General features: G+C 37.9%; 2 protein-coding genes across 6 annotated transcripts in view; both read right to left on the bottom strand.

The window, feature by feature from the left end:
- Window positions 1–503: 503 nt before the first annotated feature.
- sin3b (SIN3 transcription regulator family member B) lies at window positions 504–15,860 on the bottom strand. 5 transcript variants are annotated; one of them, XM_059504003.1, is made up of 20 exons: window positions 15,324–15,860; window positions 13,822–13,928; window positions 13,572–13,737; window positions 11,679–12,017; window positions 11,501–11,587; window positions 10,958–11,110; window positions 10,294–10,416; window positions 10,089–10,178; window positions 9,858–9,976; window positions 9,531–9,741; window positions 8,742–8,858; window positions 8,408–8,646; window positions 7,890–8,073; window positions 6,503–7,196; window positions 6,171–6,340; window positions 5,050–5,223; window positions 4,800–4,892; window positions 4,536–4,627; window positions 3,987–4,185; window positions 504–1,548 (listed from the first exon to the last, which is right to left on the bottom strand). In XM_059504003.1, the coding sequence occupies exons 1-20, from the start codon at window positions 15,432–15,434 to the stop codon at window positions 1,315–1,317; spliced, it is 3,702 nt and encodes a 1,233-aa protein (XP_059359986.1). In that variant the 5' UTR covers window positions 15,435–15,860; the 3' UTR covers window positions 504–1,314. The 5 variants fall into 5 exon arrangements, with proteins under 5 accessions (XP_059359986.1, XP_059359987.1, XP_059359988.1 ...); XM_059504004.1 differs by having other exon boundaries at window positions 13,584–13,737; XM_059504005.1 differs by lacking the exon at window positions 11,501–11,587.
- A 421-nt stretch (window positions 15,861–16,281) lies between these two features.
- xpr1a (xenotropic and polytropic retrovirus receptor 1a) overlaps window positions 16,282–19,521 on the bottom strand; it is a 77,633-nt gene continuing 74,393 nt past the window's right edge. Inside the window, exon 15 of the mRNA XM_059504009.1 lies at window positions 16,282–19,507. Within this exon, the coding sequence (XP_059359992.1) occupies window positions 19,450–19,507 (58 nt within the window). The 3' untranslated portion in view covers window positions 16,282–19,449. The remainder of the gene's footprint in view (window positions 19,508–19,521) is intronic.

Genomic DNA, 19,521 nt, shown 5'->3' with positions numbered 1-19,521 from the left:
ATATATACACGTGTAAATATTTTCAAAATATATACTTTATGTTTATATTTATTTATACACATAATAAATATACACAGTACACAAAAATATATTATGTAAACAAAAACTTTTATTTTGGATGCAATTAATCAGTTGACAGCATCTTTCTAGTATTTATTGTACTGGATTTCATCAATGAAGGTTTTCATTTAAAGCGTGTTTAATATAAATGTAAAAAAGATCTTCAGGAAATATGCTTAAATGTCATAAAAAAAAAAGAAAGAAAAAAGATAAAATAAAAAACAGTTGGGTGAAATATGATCCAGACACAAAGTTTCTTTGGATATTTGATGCAAAATCTTCTGCCTGTGCAAACATGTATAACAAAAGCTGGTTTTCAACCATGGTATGTGCAGATAGATAAATATTAAATTGTTATATCAAATAAACCACAAGACAGGATATATATTGCTATTCCAATTCTTCTGATAAAAAGGTGAGAAATCTGCAAGAATCACGACCCGTTCTTTAAGAACTGCACAACTAGGTTGTTTATTTTGTGATAACTGATACAGGATAAATGTTATACATTCTTTTTTCAAAACACTGATATTTCTGTCATTTTTCTGCTTTAATATGTAAAAATTACACCAAACAAAAGCAAGGATTTGGCGAGATCGATATGATACATGATCGGGATGTTTAACAAAATCGACTATAAATCATGAGCAGTGACTGACGGGTGACACTGGCGATCCTCCGTTCAGTTAAAAGAGACGATGAAAACAAAGAACACAAAACAGAACTAAAACAAGGACGTTACGGACATGCGCCAGAGAAACATAATTTTTCCAAGTCATCATTCATAGCCAAGAAAATGCACACAGAATAATCTTTCTGCTGTATATATATGCAATTGCTCGAGCTCTTGAGTCGACTTTACTGTACAAAAAGACATACAGATGTTGTAGACATACTTTAAACCTAATCTCTCAATACTTCAGTATAAACAAAACAAAACTCTGGTTTCAGGAGCTAAAAACTACAATGGACTTTCTTTAAAAAAAATAATAATAAAAAAAATTGACATTCGCATTTCTGAAACGTCTGGTAACTGCATCAATCATGATGGACTAGTGTCGAGATGTGATGCTTTTCAATGAAGCATTCCCTCCTTTGAGCAGCTGTCTGTCCTCAAACCACTCCTGTCTGCTCGCCGTGTTTCAGCCAAGCATGTTTAAGCTCGGCCATTTGTAAGAGTGAGCGAGAAAGAGACAAAGAGAGAAGAGAGAGAGAGAGACAGATCACCAAAATCCATCCCAAGGCTTGAGGTTGTTACGGTGAGGCGGGGGCCTTGCTGTTATAATGCACCTGGTACCTGTTGACATGTAAGCCTTTGACCTGCATGGAAACACAGGTGGTCTTGCAGGGGATCATGTCCTCGTCCTCTTCTCCCATGAGCCATTCCTGTACGCTGCGCTCGGCGCTGGAGGACACATGCTCGCTCATCCAGCCCCGGTGCCACTGCTCGAAGCGCTCGTGCTGGGTCTGTGCTACTCTGTGCTGGGACTAGAGGAAGAGATGGGACAATAATAAATACACTACTAGGGGTTTTTGCACCACGTGGTTCTAGGAACTAGCCAGCATGGTTTCACCCATGAGCTGTTTCCTGGCTGCATTCGCAGCGGCAGCAGAAACACTGAAGCGTCTTTATTTGTGGCATTTACAAATGTCAACAATGGAGGATGCTGTGATCAGAGCTGTTTTTGTTGTGTGTTGTGGGATTCGTGCCAATGTAGATGTAAATGCACAATTTATGCAACTGAAAAAGCATTTAAAAAAAAAAAAGGTTAGATATCATCGAGGCTGAGAAAAGAACAACGCTGCAGACAACAGGTAGCTTAATGCCGTTATTGCCGTTTTCAATGTTGGTGGAGAAAATATTTTTACATGGCTTTTTAAAAATGCCGGGGTAGATGCATTAAATTGATCAAAAGTGAGAGTAAAGACATTTATAATGTAACAAAAGACCCCCATTTCAAATAAATGTTGTTTTTTTCTATTAAATAAAAAACACTGAAAAAGAATAATGTCAGTTTCCGCAAAACTATTAAGCAGTACAACCATTTTCAACATTTATAATAAGAAGAAATGTTTATTGGACATCAAATCGCCATATTAGAATGATTTCTGAAGGATCATGTGGCACTAAAGACTGGCATAATGGCTGCAAAAAAATTCATGAATAAATTATATTTAAAAATATATTAAAACAAAAAATGTCATATTTCAAAGTGTTTATTACACAGTGTTTATTAAATAAATGAAGCCTTACTGAGCATAAGAGAATTCTTTTGAAAATATTATAAAAGTCTTACTGAGCACAAACTTTTGAATAGAAGTGTACAGTCGTGGCCAGAAGTTTTGAGAATTACATAAATATTAGTTTTCAAAAAGTTTGCTGCTAAACTGCTTTTAGATCTTTGTTTCAGTTGTTTCTGTGATGTACTGAAATATAATTTCTTCTTTCATAATCACTTCTTGGAGTTTGTCAGAATTAGTGGGCTTTTGTTTGTCCACCCACCTCTTGAGGATTGACCACAAGTTCTCAATGGGATTAAGATCTGGGAATTTCCAGGCCATGGACCCAAAATTTCAACACTCTGGTCCCCGAGCCACTTAGTTCTCACTTTTGCCTTATGGCACGGCGCTCCATCGTGCTGGAAAATGCATTGTTCTTCACCAAACTGTTGTTGGATTGTTGGAAGAAGTTGCTGTTGGAGGTTGTTTTGGTACTATTCTTTATTCATGGCTGTGTTTTTGGGCAGAATTGTGAGTGAGCCCACTCCCTTGGATGAGAAGCAACCCCACACATGAATGGTGTCAGGATGCTTTACTGTTGGCATGACACAGGACTGATGGTAGCGCTCACCTTTTCTTCTCCGGACAAGCCTTTTTCCAGATGCCCCAAACAATCGGAAAGGGGCTTCATCGGAGAATATGACTTTGCCCCAGTCCTCAGCAGTCCATTCACTAAACTTTCTACAGAAGATCAATCTGTCCCTGATGTTTTTTTTGGAGAGAAGTGGCTTCTTTGCTGCCCTTCTTGACACCAGGCCATCTTCCAAAAGTCTTGGCCTCACTGTGCGTGCAGATGCGCTCACACCTGCCTGCTGCCATTCCTGAGCAAGCTCTGCACTGGTGGCACTCCGATCCCGCAGATGAATCCTCTTTAGGAGACGATCCTGGCGCTTGCTGGACTTTCTTGGACGCCCTGAAGCCTTCTTTACAAGAATTGAACCTCTTTCCTTGAAGTTCTTGATGATCCTATAAATTGTTGATTTAGGTGCAATCTTAGTAGCCACAATATCCTTGCCTGTGAAGCCATTTTTATGCAACACAATGATGGCTGCACGCGTTTCTTTGCAGGTCACCATGGTTAACAATGAAAGAACAATGATTTCAAGCATCACCCTCCTTTTAACATGTCAAGTCTGCCATTCTAACCCAATCAGCCTGACATAATGATCTCCTGCCTTGTGCTCGTCAACATTCTCACCTGAGTTAACAAGACGATTACTGAAATGATCTCAGCAGGTCCTTTAATGACAGCAATGAAATGCAGTGGAAAGGTTTTTTTGGGATTAAGTTAATTTTCATGGCAAAGAAGGACTATGCAATTCATCTGATCACTCTTCATAACATTCTGGAGTATATGCAAATTGCTATTATAAAAACTTAAGCAGCAACTTTTCCAATTTCCAATATTTATGTAATTCTCAAAACCTTTGGCCACGACTGTATATGGGAATTTGGTAAAATATGGGAAGCATTTCCATCTCTCTTTTAAAAGTTATTTGGTTAGCATCATTTATTATTTGAATTTAACAGTTCTACAATTATTTTTGAAAATCATTTTATAGAGACTGCACTCATTTAACTGACGTAATACTAGAACGAAAAATGTATATTTACTGTATGTATATTGTTGTATTTTAGGAACATACCCTCCGAGCCTTCACCAGCGCCCCTCGGCGGTACATGTAGTCTTCGGAGTTCATCACAAACACCATTTTGTGGGTGTTTAGTTTGAAACGGCAGTCCAGGTTCCCGGCTGTCTCCACACCCATCTTCCGATGCCACTCTCTCCAACAGCGCATGGCTTCCACCTGCTTGAGCTGCCAGCCACGGAAATGCCTCAGATTTCTAAAGATGAGGTGCAGAAAAAAAAAAAAAAAAGTAAATCTAGTTTCACCTTCATTCGACATTTATTACATTTGAACAAGTCATTTTTCATTTATATCACAAAAGCAGTGTACGACTTTATACTGAGACAACCAGTTTCAATTATACCTAATTTATTCCAGAAACAAGGTCAGATAATACGTGGGGTCTAAAAATAATGAGTGTTGCTGAGAGAAAGCAAGCAACATTGGGCTTGTAAACAATACAAAAACTAAAAAGTAGATTAAAAGTAGAATTCATGCACCTCTAAACAAATGAACAATTAAGCTTTTGGCTACAAAAGAGAAAGAACAGGCATTAACAGTTTTTACCTGGGCAGAAACACAGGCTTGAAGTAGTATCCTTCTGTCTGAGAGCATACAGATTCAGTTCCTATATACTGCTCCATATAATTTGACAGGCTCTGAAACAAGACATAACAATATTAATCCACTAGAAAACAAGATTACACTCCTGCCTCACCAAACCAGATTAACATATTAAATTTGACGCTTTTAAAATTTTCTAGGAAAAAAACAACCCATGTTTCAGAAATATTTTCTGTTGTAAAAATACAGAACTTTGTGTGGAGGCACCTGAACATCCAGCGGGTCATCGCCTTGGGCCTCCTCCGTGTCCAGCAACTCGATCGTTAAGGTCACCTGACCTTTGTTTTGAATGAACATGACCTGATGAGAAACATTCAAGAAATTACAAACTAAACGGGGTAATTGTGTAAAGCATGACAATTCATAGGATTAATGCAACTGAGGAGGTGAACACGACATCTGAATTTAGATCGCCACATAAATTTGTAATATATAGGGACAGCATTAGGTCAAGCACCTTGAAGCAGTTCTCCTCAGCCATGACTCTCTCAGCCTTCCACTGGTAGCTGGCCTCCCAAGCGGCACGGACACACTGGGACGAGAGATTGCCACCAGCGGCACCCCTCTTCCTCTCGGCCAGGTACAGCTCAGTGACTTGCAGACACACCTCATCACTGACCAAGTGCTGAAGCTGTTGGAGTCAATCAGAGAGAAGAGCATGTTAACACCAAAGCCAAAAACTAAAAGATTTCTTGTATGCGCAAGCGTACTTGCCAATATAACTCTTTCGGAAGTCTGAAAAACTAGCATTTAAAACATTTTACTTGCTTTTTTGAAATATAAAAAAAAACGGTAACATTCACAGCCTAAGAGGTCGATCACACAATGTGTTTTTTCCTTTTAACAAACTACTTTTCCATTGTTTTTCTATGTAGACGTGCGCTAGACGAACGTGTATAAGCGTAGTGCTCACATCTCTTGGACAGTCTCACATGAGCTCGCATTTTTAAGATACCACGTCAAGCTAAAAGAATTTCAACATTTACACGCAGTGAAGTCAGTGGTTCTATCAGAAGACCCTGGAGGCAGGCCAAGTGGTGCAAGGTTTTGTTTACAGAAGCAAGTTGGCATGGCAATTGTTTTATTTGACAGAAACATGGCGCGGTGGCATTCTGCACTGTGCTTTTTTAAAACCATTTTCGAGCTCTGTGTGTCATGTTTTTAGATGCAAAGACGTGCTACTTAAGGTTCCCTTCACAGTCAGCTCACGCTGGCCATTTAAGAGACAAACGGCAAAAAATGTAAAGTAATTTGGGAAACATAATGCTTATGATGTCATAATAGGGCTGAATGATGAATTAAAATAAAACCAAAATCATATTACAACTTGTATGCAATTTAATTAAATAAATCTGCATGCCTGTTTACATACAAATGACTATTTAATATCTATTCAATTAAGATAATGGGTGAATCAGAACTGAGGTCATTTACATAAAGTCTTCCGAGACTTCAAGAGAAAAACTTATTTGTAAAAGATCTGCGAGTTGAACAATTGTTGTAAAATTTATGACACCTTTAAAAGTATACAAATGGCCCAAGAATCTTAGCTCGGTGTAATGCAACTCTTCAACCCACCTGTCTTACGATGTTCTGAATGAGCTTGTCGACGGTAAATCCGATGTAAGCGTGGATGGTGAACATCTCTCTCAGGGTGTCCTCGTATTGCGTGGACTCCAGGTTTCCATCCAGAAGACTGCGTACCATGTCTAAGAACGCTGGGTAATATTCCTCTAACTCTACTTCACCTGATACAACAGACATTACTTGTAAAAATTTGTGCAAGCCTGTTAATTTAGTTCTAAATCCAGATTAGTAACTATCCCAAAGCAAATGTTGTGCACTTGCATCCAATGCAAAACTTGTGTAGGTGTAAGTATACATGTGCATCGTTCAGGAAATCTACTCACTTGGCTGTTTTAGACGCAGCTCCATAGCCAGGTCGTTTGCCTTTTCTCTGCGCCCCTCTCCCATGAGCAGCCGCTCCCGATTCTGCTCCGCCCTGTGTTCCAGTAACTGTCTCTCGGCCTGCCTGTAAACCCTTAGCAGCCGTGAGCACAGAGTCTGGTGCAGCCGCAAGAAGAAGTACCAGTTATTATTGACGAAGAACAGATTGTAGACTCCATCCAACTCCTTCTGGTGCTCAGCCTCTGGGTCCCGCAGATCCACAGCCTCACCTTCTGGATTCATACTGTGGGCGGCCGTAGAGGTGTCCATGCTCTCAGGGGAAGTGCATCGTCTTCGTCTGGAATCACCGTTCAGCTGTTGCTGGCCGCCTGTTGTTGAGACTCCACCTCCTGCGGCGGCGCCGTCCTCACCCTCGGTTTCCTCGTCCGTGAACTCCTCTGTCTCGCTAAGCTCTCCACGACGGGCGAAAAAGATGTCGGGGACAAAGTGCTGGATGATACGCTTGATGTGGTCCTTGTCGTCCTTGTGGATGGTGGGTTGTCGCTTGACATGGTAGATGATGAGGGAGGCAGCATCCTCCAGGATCTGTTTGTCTTCGTAAGTGAAGATCATGTGGGGTTCACTGGTCGAATTTGTGCCTGAACCATCACAACCTTGCTGGCCCACGCCGCCCTCTTCTGTGCTCTGCTCCTGCCGCTGTAGAGGGAAAAAAACAAAAGCACTAGTTATCTGCATGACATATGAAACTCTTGTAGCAAGCATCCTGAAATGAGATTTCACACAGTATACACTGTTTTTTTTTTTATTGAGAAGGAATGCAAATTAAAATGGTGACGGTGATGAAAATGTGACAAGTTCTTATTGTTTATAAATTAGTTTATTTCGACAATAAAGAAACAGATCTATGTGTTAATCCTAACTTAAACTGCTTTTACATGGACTGTACTTGTCTCAGTTCAACCCATCAAAAAGATTGTGTCATTTATTGTAAAAACGAACAAGTAATTACAAATGTTATTTTGGCAAATAAAACATATCTGGTCTATTGCAATCCCTAAGAAACATTCTCAAAGTTGTGGATGCTAATATGGATTGAAAATTGAAATTGAAAATTGAGAAAAAATAAATAAATAAAATGACCGTGAAAATTGAGAAAGAGAAAGAAGTGAGAAACCTCCACTGCGAATACATTTAGTCAAGTCTGTCATTAGCATCATAAACTCTACATAAACTGAAATTACCCCTATTGTTAAAATAAAGTAGTATATGAAATTACAATGCAAAATGGTTCAGAATAACGACCAGATTAGAATTAAGGAAAAAAGCTCTTTTCTAGATCTTGAGAATGAGTCATTAGACCTTCAGAAACAGAAGATCAGCTAAACTCACCTCGTCATAGATGCTCTCTATTTCATTGAGAAGACTCTTGGATCGAAGAGCCTTCATGTCGTTCTGTTTGAAGTTGACACCCTGGTGGTCCAGTGATTTCAGATACGCTTTCTCATATTGCTCTCTCCAGATTTTGTTGAAGCCCTGCTGAGCCTCCCTCCACTCCTCCTCTTTGGCTTTCAATCTATGGCAAGACAATCTTCAATTTATTCTTCAGTCAAAATGTCATTTCTGCTAGACTGAGGAACTCTTAAAACTTTAGAAACACAAATGACTGCAAAATAAGGTATAGTGTAAAAATGACATCCACTGTTTTCATTTTTTATTAACCATGCTAGCTTTATTAACTGTATACTGTCTTGTAGATCTCAATGATTTTCCCCCTTGTGAGCTAAGAGCAGCAATAAATGAGTTGATGACCTCTGAGCTATTCTATTACTTTTGCTGTCAAATATAACTGTAGAGATACCCTGATTGTCATTTAGGTGAGAGAAAAGAAAAATAATTTTTTTGTTAACCTTTTGAGTACGACAGGAACTGCAGTGGCTGGACTCCTCTTTAACCCCTCTATGATTTCTGGAGCCTTGTCACCGTAGATACGATAGATTGCACGACGCTGGATGACCTCAGAAGTTCCACCAAGACAGTCATCCAATCGGAAGCGCTCTTGATCCTCCGGCGAAAGGCGGGATAATTTCTTCTGCACGCTTTCCAAAACTCTTATCGTTGCCAAATTAGTCTCAAGCACAACATCCAGCTACAAAGCAAAAACGAAAATAAATCGATATCAATCTCAACTGAGTTTCAGTTGAAACCTAAATCTCCTGATATTTTTCAAAGAGATCATCTTACCTCAAACCTCTCATCCTCACAGCGATGAAGTTGCTCTTCATATGGTGTTTTCTTGGAACTCACAAAAGTGGAATCTTCTGACCAGGAAGGGAATGAGACCCAAATATCATTCAACACCTACAACAAAACAATGAGTTTAAACCATTTGTACATTAGCCTTAGCAATAGCTGGATGCACTTTTTAAAGATCTCTAATACACCAGCCACTTCAGATTTGGCATGAATATCTAGCTTATTTTCTACATACAAAATTACTGTTTACAAACAAGCATTTGGCGGCGACACCTCCGGGTTCTCCAGGCACCCTGGAAAAAGAGCTATTTATGATAAGTGCTTCCATTCAAATTCAGCTGAAAAAAAGATCAGTGTGGGGGCTGAAACACCCCATTTTCCAAATGATTCATAGAGATTTTGGCTTCTGCGGATTTGTACCATTATCTGTTGATCGGGACCAACCCAGGATGTGTATCATCAATTACGCCTCTCCTTTAAAGACCTAATGGCAACATTGCTGACATTTTTGTAACAATAGATTTTCATTTTTTATATATTATATTATTAGCATACTGTGGAAGTGAAATATGCATTAAAGCAGTAAAGAAAAAAAAAAGACACACGCAACACATTAATTATATATAGTCAACAATAAGTACAAATACTGAAGTAATATGTATACTATCAAATATATAGACAATTATATTTATATGGAATTATTAATTATATTAATAACAGTACAAACATTACTTCCATAAAATTTCACAATTTCAACTATTTCTGAAAATGCAGTACCTCTTTGCATATAGCAGTTCGGCCACTGCATTTGGGCTGCTGGTAGGTCTTGGGCAGGGCTCTGTAGCTGGAACCCAGTCGTTTACAGGAGGCATAATCCACTTCTCTGCCTCCACCCTCCATGTAGCGGTCAGAGAGGCCCGTGAGGGCATGAGCCAGTTCTTTATCACCCAAAAATGACTTAAACTGGGTGTACAGTTCTGGAAACTTCCTACAGAATGAGGCACCAGTGGCAAATGACTCATGACCGTCATGAAAGGGCTGCGAAATGCACCATATAAAAACAAACAGGAATAAATAAATATGCCCTATTTAAATCTTTCTTACCCCAAGAAAGGAGTCACAAGCTGCAGGAGTTCGGCCCCTGAAACCACTTCCTGATTGAACAGAGCTATACAGCGTAAGAAATTCTCATACACCTCCTGACTCTTGAGCAGACGGCGAACCTAAAAAAAATAAATGAAATTGTTCAATGGCTGTGACTGCGTAATAAATCCTATAGCAATGGCGGACTTACTACCACTTACGCTTCAAAGCAAATTTGTTTAAGAAACGCACCTTGTCGAAGAACGTGAATTCACGCAAAACTCCATGCTTTCCGACAGAGGCAAAAGATGGGTCCTTGGAGCAGGAATATTTCATTTTTTTCTGTGAATAAAAACAAATAAATTGTTTAAGCACAAGTAACCTGCATATAATGCAGATCTTTAGGACACAGGGGCATATGATATCCCTGCTTTGGCAGAGTTTTGTGAACTCTGACCTTTAGAAGGGGGGTCATGTGGGGCATTAACATGGGTCTAGGTCTCTTCTTGCTGTGTTTAATCATTTCCGCTTCCTCTGCTTTCTTCAGGCTGTCTTTGCCAGGCAAAGAACCTCCAGTAAACTGGAATCAAAGTTAGTCAAAAATTAAAATACTTACTCTACCTTTCAAAAGTCTGGGGGCAGTAAAATGTTTTAATGGTTTCGAAAGAATTGACTTAGGCACTCCAAGACTGCTGTTTTTTTTTTTACATTGTTTATTATTATTATTATTATTATTATTAATCAAAAAAATACAGTTTTCTATTTTAATATATTTAAAAATTTATTCCTGTGATGGCAAATCAGAATTTTCAGCAGCCATTGCCCCAGTCTTTATTGTCACAAGATCCTTCAGAAATCATTCTAATATGCTGATTTGGTGCTCAATAAACACTATTTTCTTATTATAAATGAGGAAACAGTTATGCTGTACATGTTTTACTGTCACTGTTGATTAATACAGTATGATACATACTTGCTTAAAATAATTTCTTACTGACCCCAAACTTTTGCATGACAGTGTGAACAACTGAAAATGTTTAAGAGAAAACCCTTTTGTGGCAAATGGATACAAGTGCAAGAAAATATTTTTTTCTTAAAGCAGACACAGGTCATTTTCTAACCAGAGATCTCTTTGCATCAGGCAAAAACTGGCCAAACTCTGCAAGCAGATCCTCTTGACCTTTGAAAAGGCTTGCCACTTTAGAGAAAACCTCATCTTCAGTCATTCCTCCAGTGCTACGCCCTCTGCTCTCCTTCACCTCCAGCTGCTCCTTCTACAGATGGACACAGGACGCACAAATCAATGAACATTGATAAGTTTACGGGATGGGTAGGAAAACAGTCCAATGGTCTATTTCCTTTAGTGCTAGTAGGTAGTAGCCTAGTTTCAGCCTCAGGCAGAACACCCACGGATGGCCCACAGTCCGTTCACTGACAGTCTGGTGCATACTGCATGAAAAAGGCAGCCATCTGCTAAAAATCACAAGCTCCAATCTGATTGGCTTGCTGAAACTCAAGACACCCACAAGCAGAAATGTATATTTAATGTCTGTGAAATGATGAGAACTTAATATTTTTACATTGACAGAAATTCAGATCACAAGGGCTACAGACATTTTTTGCTGACATAAATGAAAGATAATAACAAAAGGAAAGTTCTTGACCAGAATATGCTGCGTGGTGGACCAGACTTTATGTTGATAGTCAAAAGTCTTGCTCTGTGATATTGGTGGTAGGCAACCGGTTATTATCTGGGTTGGTAATACAAAAGGTTGCAGGTAGGGTCAAATCTCAAGAAGAAGAAAAAAAATTATAAAATTGTGATTTCACTATTGCTCTCACCTGGTATGTATGTAGAATTTCCAGAAAGGCTCGGTAGGTTTCTGGGTTGTCCAAAAATCGGTTTTTGATCTTATTGACGTAACTGATGGCACTATCAAACTCCACAGGACTGGGCTCTGATGTGGGAGGGGACACGGACGTGGTGGCCGGCTGTGATTGGCTCTCTCGGCTGGGCAGAGGAAGTGACAACCTGCTTGATTGTTCAGGAGGTCCAGATGATGAAGTGATGCTCTCCGGAGAGGTCACGGCTTCATTTGGAGCTGGTCCTGCTTCAGCCACTGCTGATGAAGAGGCACTAACCACAGAGCTGTCCGAGCTCCTTCCTGGTCCCGGAGAGACCTGAGAGAAAAGAAACCAAAGAACAGCCTTACATTAATACACCAGGAAAGCCAACATCCCCACATAGGTTTATTACAACAGGAGAGCAGGAATACATATTTTTTACGCAAAACATACACTACTGTTTAAATGTTTGGGGTCGGTAATATTTTATGAATGTTTTTGAAACCAACGCTCACCAAAGGTGCATTTATTTAATAGAGATGCAACAATATTTTATAACTGATTTAATATAGTGTTTTTTTTTAATGTTTTCTAATGCATAAGTCTCTTATGCTTAGCAAGGCTGCATTTATTCATTCAATATTATTATAATTTTAAATAACTGTTTACTATTTTAGTATAATTTTATCCTTTTATAGTTTCCAGCAGCCATTTCTCCAGTCTCACAGATTTCTTCAGAAATCATTCTAATATGCTGATTTGGTGCTCAAGAACATTTCTTACTATTATAAATTTTGAAAATGATTGTGCTTAATTATTGTAAACTCTGATACATTTTTTCCAGGATTCTTTGGTGAACAGAAAGTTCAAAAGACAGCATTTGTTTGAAACAGAAATTCACAGTAACATAACAGTCTAAAGTGGATGTTTGATACATTTTATTCACCCTTGCTGAATAAAAGTATTAGTTTCGTTAAAAAAAAATAGCTTATAAGCTGTCTTTTACATTTAAGAAAAAAAGATATAAAACACTCATAACTGGTATGCCTTGAAGTTATGAACAATTCATCAGCAAACTGAATTCATTGTAAAACTGTGTAAAGTTCCTTTGAATGGAAATACCCAGAATTGGTGTATAGAAATGTAATGAATTTATTATTATTATTTTCAAGTTATTACATATAACTATAACTAAAAATGTTGACCATGACAATCAAAACGACATGGAAGCAATAATAAAGCTCTTATAGATTTCATGAAATAACGGCCCATTTATTCTAAAACTCAAAGCTAATGTCATTTGGACTACTCTCTGACAGTCTATGTGGCATGATGTCACCAAAGTGTGAACTCAAAGGAAGTTAGCAAGGGGCCCATTTGGGACAGGGCCAAAGTCAACATGAAATCAATATAAACCCCATTTTCTCTCTCAATACACATTCCTGTCCTATTGTGCACAGTTCATCAGTGCACATTATTCCAAATACAAAAATATTTGTCTTTGCGGTCACTCATTAAAATGAAATTACTTGCTCCACCTTTTCTTTTGTCTTCTGCCAGAAAGTCCATGTGTGTTATTAAAAAGGCAAAAAAAAAAAGTATATATAATAATAATATATATAATAAATGGCAAACAGCTATTTAGGCATTGTTTTAGCAAACTTGCATTCTAGTATGCAAAACTTGCTTCACAATCTATTCAAGTACCGTAAGCTAAAAAATATCTACCCTAAATTGTATTTCTGCCAATATCTTGCTCCATTCAGAAAGGTCACACAAGTAAAATTAGTTGTGAACGTAGTACAATGATGACCTTTTCATGGTTGATGAACTGAAACAGTGAAAATGAAGAACAAAACATAGATGCAAACAAATAGTAAACTGAAGCACCTCAAGTCCTACCTGTGAGGACAACGGGGACTGAAGAAATGCCATTCCATTCTTGGGAATTTCGATCCGGTAACCAGGTGGTAGAAAGGCATTAAACCCCAGGACAAGGTCAGGATGCCCATGGAAGAGCTGAGAAACTCTGTTGATAACTCCTGGTGTGTCAATGCTGTGGATGGAGACACCAGAAATACAATCACTGAGTGCTTTTTGTGCATCGAAGACCATTTAAAGTGCACAGACACCTACATACCTTTGAGATTTGAACTCTTTCATGATATCCAGAAACTTATTGTATATTCCCGGATCATTTCCGAACCGTATTTTGACTTGGTCCAAGTAAGATAAGGCATCCTCCACCTGCAACAGATATAAATCTTGTTTACCCAAATTATGTTTCCAAACAGAATACAATATATATGTATACACAGTTACAAAAGTACTGTGGTGGTACCATGGTACAGTAAATTAATTGGATGATAATAACATGCATTTATGTCAGTTACTTTTTTGACAAGCACAAGGGAAGTACCTTGTAGCATAATACAAAAATACATTAATTTCACTTGCAGGGTATAAACTAAAGTACCATGGTATTACCTTATGATAGAAATAACTATACCATACTATACCACAGTACTACTTCTAGGGTACTCTGAAGAACACCATGGTACATGGCCAAAATACCATGGTGGTAATTTTTTAAAAGACTGGGACATCAAGTCCCTTTCTATTGTGGAGCCACATCAAATTGAATGACTTTGCATTTGCTTCTAGTATTAAAGTTACATGGTCTACATTCTTTGAATTATGCAAGAGAAACGAAAAAGCGCTGTGAAATCTAAACAACTACACACACACAAAACGCAAGTTATTCGATTTTTCTCTGTTTACAAGAACAAAACCCAACGAGAGAAAAAAACCGCACGCCTAAATAAACCTTAAAGATAAAAAGAACAGTTACAATGTCCTACCAACCACTTCGATGCAGAAAACTGACCCAAATCAAGCGGCCTGGGAGAAATAAAACAGCCGGTTTATATTCTCTTTGTGGTTTTATTAATATTCAGTGAGGAAAATAAAGGCTCACTGACTCTTTTAGCTTTGCTGCGTTAGCACTAGTGCTAGTCTCAACACACAACAACCGCGCTACGATTTCACAACCAAAACAAACAAAACGCGATTCAAACTGCTTTTTAACAGAGAAACGTTTCAGATGTGCTTCACATAACACACACTTTTCATTTCTTTCAATGGTCGGGTTAAAACAAAAATGGACACATTTATGACAAAATCAGCTGTTAGCGAAGCAACCCCCCTTATTTCACTTATCTACGTCAATTATATAAAACAACCCGGTTTAATCTTAAACAAACGAAGTGTGAAGTGTGGTTTTTGGCGAAGCCTCAATAAATATACACCGGTTTTTGTTTTAACAAAGAGCAGCGGTGAAAACACGTCCGCGTAAGGAGAAAACATTAGACTTTAATTCATCAGATCCAGTTCCATCACGTTTGACTGCTAAACTAGCATTGCTAGGAATCTGTGCGTTATGCGACAGCAAATCGACTTTTCCAGCTTGAAATGATGGAAGTTAACGTTAAATAAGTGCGTAAGATTTTCAAATCCATTTACACACACTCAGTGTGAATGCTTTGCTATGCTCCATATGCAAATGAACAGCACAGCACTTCCTAATACACAATGCGGTCTAAGAGAGAAGGAAACACATGCACTTGCTGCAATGCTTCTTACCTTTAGTTTCTGAAAGTGCTGCTGCTGGACTTGCTTCTGAACCACATAGGCCTTGTCTTGGATCTGGTTGATTTGCTTCGCAGTGCTGCTGCGAGCCTGAATTTTTGCCATGGTGCGTTTCTTTCCCCACCACCAGGCACCGAAGCCACGATGATTTACCGTCCCTCCGTGTTTGCAGGTTGTTATGGCGTAAAAAATCAGTTCGTTTTGGGGGGCCACCCAGCTCTCTTCCCCCCCGACAAGTCCGGTGTACTTTACCGACGGCCACCCAGTTAACGTACTCCAGTATTGACTTCCAGCTCAAGCCCTGCAAGTGTGTTCAGACCTCTCAATCCCTACTAAAACTACACCGTCAAGGGCTCAGATCAATAACGAGCCTTCATCGATACCCGCGAAGAGAACCAGAAACAACGCATGTAATTTTTTTCCAATGGTCGAATTTTTTAAACAAATGATGTATGTCTCTTTAAATTCGGCGGCAGCTGTGCGCTCGATCCTAGCGTCCGGAAACGGAGGGAGTTGTGGAGAATTGAAAAGCGCATGCGCACAAACCGAAAGAAGGCGGAGTGTACCAAAGTGTACGGGATCTCAGCGGCCGCGGGCATGAATGGGATTCTGCACACGTTTTTGTTCATTGGGAGAATGTTGTAGAAAAGTTGTTTTGCATTGATTTAAAACGTTTTATGACGCATTAATTGCTTTGACCATTAATTCTGATAAAATGTATTATATAGACTACATGTACCATTACATATTATTTATTTGTATGTATCAGAGGTTCGTTTTTTAATGTAAAAGTTCACCACACTCTCTAAACGAGAGATTGCACAACAAGTGTCACGTTTACTCTTGCTTTAGTTATACATTAAAAAAAAAATCACATTTGATTTATCATTTAATTAGTTACAGGAGTCAGTCTCTTGTTTTTAAAAAGTAAAATAAAAAGGCTGACACAAAATGAAGGTTTTAAAAATAAGCGTGGTTTATAAAACCCAAATATGACAGGATCACCAAAGTGTATACAGAAACACAAATGAGATCATCAGTGGAACCATCATAGGAATACACTCAACATTTACAAACTACTCTGTAAAAGGGGGACATTTTCTCTCTTTTTATATCTCTATTTAATCACAGAACCACAAGTTTTTTCTCTATGTCTATACTTACTCAAAAGTACAACCATCTATCAACTACAAACAGCATCACAGTCAAGTATTTAAGAAGGGATACAACATCAAGATAGGAGTTAGAAAAGATGCAGAGATATCAAGCACTTAACATCATGGGTTTAGCAAGTAATCAAGTCGACATAGTTCCCCCCCCCCCCATGAAGAAATGATGTCAGGGCTTGTGTAATTTTCCAGTTCTGTATTTGAAATAGTAAAAAAAGTACAAAATAAAAACCCTACATTTTGAAGGTTCGTCTCATAACAGAACCCCTAGATAGGGTGCTAAATGAGAATGTTAACATGTCCCAATGGTCTCCCAATGCTCCCCAGCCAGATCAGTTCACGATATTGACCTAAAACCACCGTCACCCAACAAGTCCTGTCAAATAAGCACAAACCCTGTGGATGAAAGTGTTATGAGTAGAAATATACACCTACTGTGGATAAAACCGATAACATTCCGTATTCACAAAAGCGTCTTAAGTTACACTATTTCGACAGAATTCACATATGTAAGACTGTGGGACTGTGACTAATCAAAAATTCCCTTCATCTACCATAATACTGCTCATTTAAAGCAAGTCTCCAACTTGTACATAAATAATTAGTACAATAAATGAACAGACATTCTTTTAAACATTTAAAATATTAAAAATTTAACTATTTACAGTGCAAAACAAAAGCAGCATGCAGGCAAGACAATTGGCAATGCATTACAAAAAGCACTGGATGGGGCAAATTTGTGCTCAGCATCCACATACGGTGATATTGGTTCAGAAAGTGTCTCATTTCTACATTTTTTTGTGTGCCCCTTGATAGTCTACTCAATAAAGGATTCAGTCAGTTCTGAGAGTCAAGAACTAAAGACAGCAAAGACACAGTATGCCAAAAGATCATTTTTAGAACAACAAGATCTACATTTCATTAATATTAAAGGACAAGGACCGCACGTTAACACAGTAACACCACATTTTCAATGAGGATAGCACTCTATAATCTTTTGCAACCACAAATCACATGTAGTTTTTCCTTTCTTCTGTTAGATTTGTAATCCAAACTATGAACATTTAAATTTAGCCTTAAATGTGTAAAAAAATAAATAAAAAAAACCTTAGTCAACAAAAATTTTACAAACACAACACCTGCTATCTGTACATTGTTTTTCGTTAGCATTAACACTATTATTTTAAAAAGCAAATAAGAAGAGAGATTGTGAAGACAAAGCCATCTTTTCATTTGATTTTAGTTACAGCTGAAAGATTGTGCTTGCAAAAATACAAGGACGCATGCTGCTGAAAGAGTATCAAAATAAAGTAAAAGCTGAAAAAATTAAGCAAAACATACATATCAGCTAAAACAGCCCTGGTGTTTTCTTTTCTATTTTGATGAAAACAATGGATATTAATCATAATAAAGGTCATTGTAAGTGTAAAATGACAGTCTTCACTCTCTGCTGTCGAAGCATGATTATAAAGAGGCAAAAAACATACGCTTTTTATCCTAAATATGCTGTTTGAAATTCAGAAACTACGTATGAAAATGTATGAAAGACAAGGTAGTTATACCTGTCTCGCAAAAATGCACATTATAAATGTGCATTATAGATCCCATACAATCATATTGTTTCATTGAAATGTAAAACTAATTCTAAAGATATTGCCACATTCATCAAGCATACAAATAATCAAACTGTGATCATATTTAAGATGTTGGTGAGGAAAAAGCTGGAACTACTTTTTGATGCACAACATTTCATATAGATTAACACAATACAAAACCGATATCCCAACCATAATAATTATAATCGACTGGCAGTCTTTGCATTTCCTCTTTGGCTTGCAGTGGTAAAGGCAATTCTTAATAAGTGATACAAAAAGCCATATAGGAAACACATTAGTTCAATAAAAATGTATCCACTTCCATTCAGTTTGCAGTTGGGTGACAATTATTCCTGAATCTTTTCCATTTAGTGCATCATTACATTTGAAATATTTTTTTTTACCCAAATAGTATTTCAAATGTTAACCAGCAATGTCAGGTTTACTTACAGTAGTTTCACTGGTCAAAGTATCAATGAAAATAACAATTCTATACATCAGCAGGAGGACAGCAGAATATAAACTTTTAGTTTAACATCAGCCATCGTTCCCCAAAAGAACACACACACACACACACACTCCATTTTCTCAAACACAAACCATAAATGGCAAAAATATGACAGCTTTGATATCAAAGCAATGCATGATAAAAAAAAATTGCATATTAAGTATGATGAAACAATAACTCTCTAAGCATTATACATATGTTCTTCATGGTTTAGAAATATGAAGCATTTCCAAAAAGTGCCACCAGGGCCGTACTCTGATGTCATGACAACTAATAAACTAATAAAATGAGAGAAAAAAACTACTAAAAGAATATAACAAACATCAGCTACTGAGCTGTTATTATTTGTAAATGCGCTGCAGTTATAGTGTGCGACTTGAGTCCGTGCAGTGTACGATATATTATTCTTTCATATCATAACTCTCCTCCCTGTAGTTCCTAGTTATTATTTTAAGTTTGTAAACAGTCATATGCAGTAATATAGATTCAAAAACCTAAACAAATGTACAAAAAAAAGTATCAATATAGAAGAACAAAATGACAAAGTCTAATAAAAAAAGTACCTTAAGGAAAATTCCACACTTGGCTTTTCCGTGTGTGTGTATATCTTGTTGTATGTGTGTGTTAGTGTTTGTGCGATGTCACTGTTGTGTCCTGATATGTCTCTTGGCTGTTTTTGTGCTTAACACTGTCCACTACTCTGTCTATGTATGGTTTGGTGAGTGCTGAAAAGAGAGAGTGTGTAGATATTTATGTATCTGTGTGTGTTTGTGGTCAGGTGTGTTGAGGCAGCTCTGTGAGGAACCAACAGAAAGCAGAGACAGGTGGTGTGACAGCGAGATCTGGGTTCAGCTGAAAGCCTCATCATCCGTATCCTCAATGAGCACCTTAGTATCTTTCTTAGACCTGTCAGAAAAACA

The sequence above is a fragment of the Carassius carassius genome, chromosome 21 (genome assembly GCF_963082965.1).
Source record: "Carassius carassius chromosome 21, fCarCar2.1, whole genome shotgun sequence".
Taxonomy (NCBI): Eukaryota; Metazoa; Chordata; class Actinopteri; order Cypriniformes; family Cyprinidae; genus Carassius; species Carassius carassius.
This window is presented reverse-complemented; position numbering and strand designations above follow the sequence as displayed.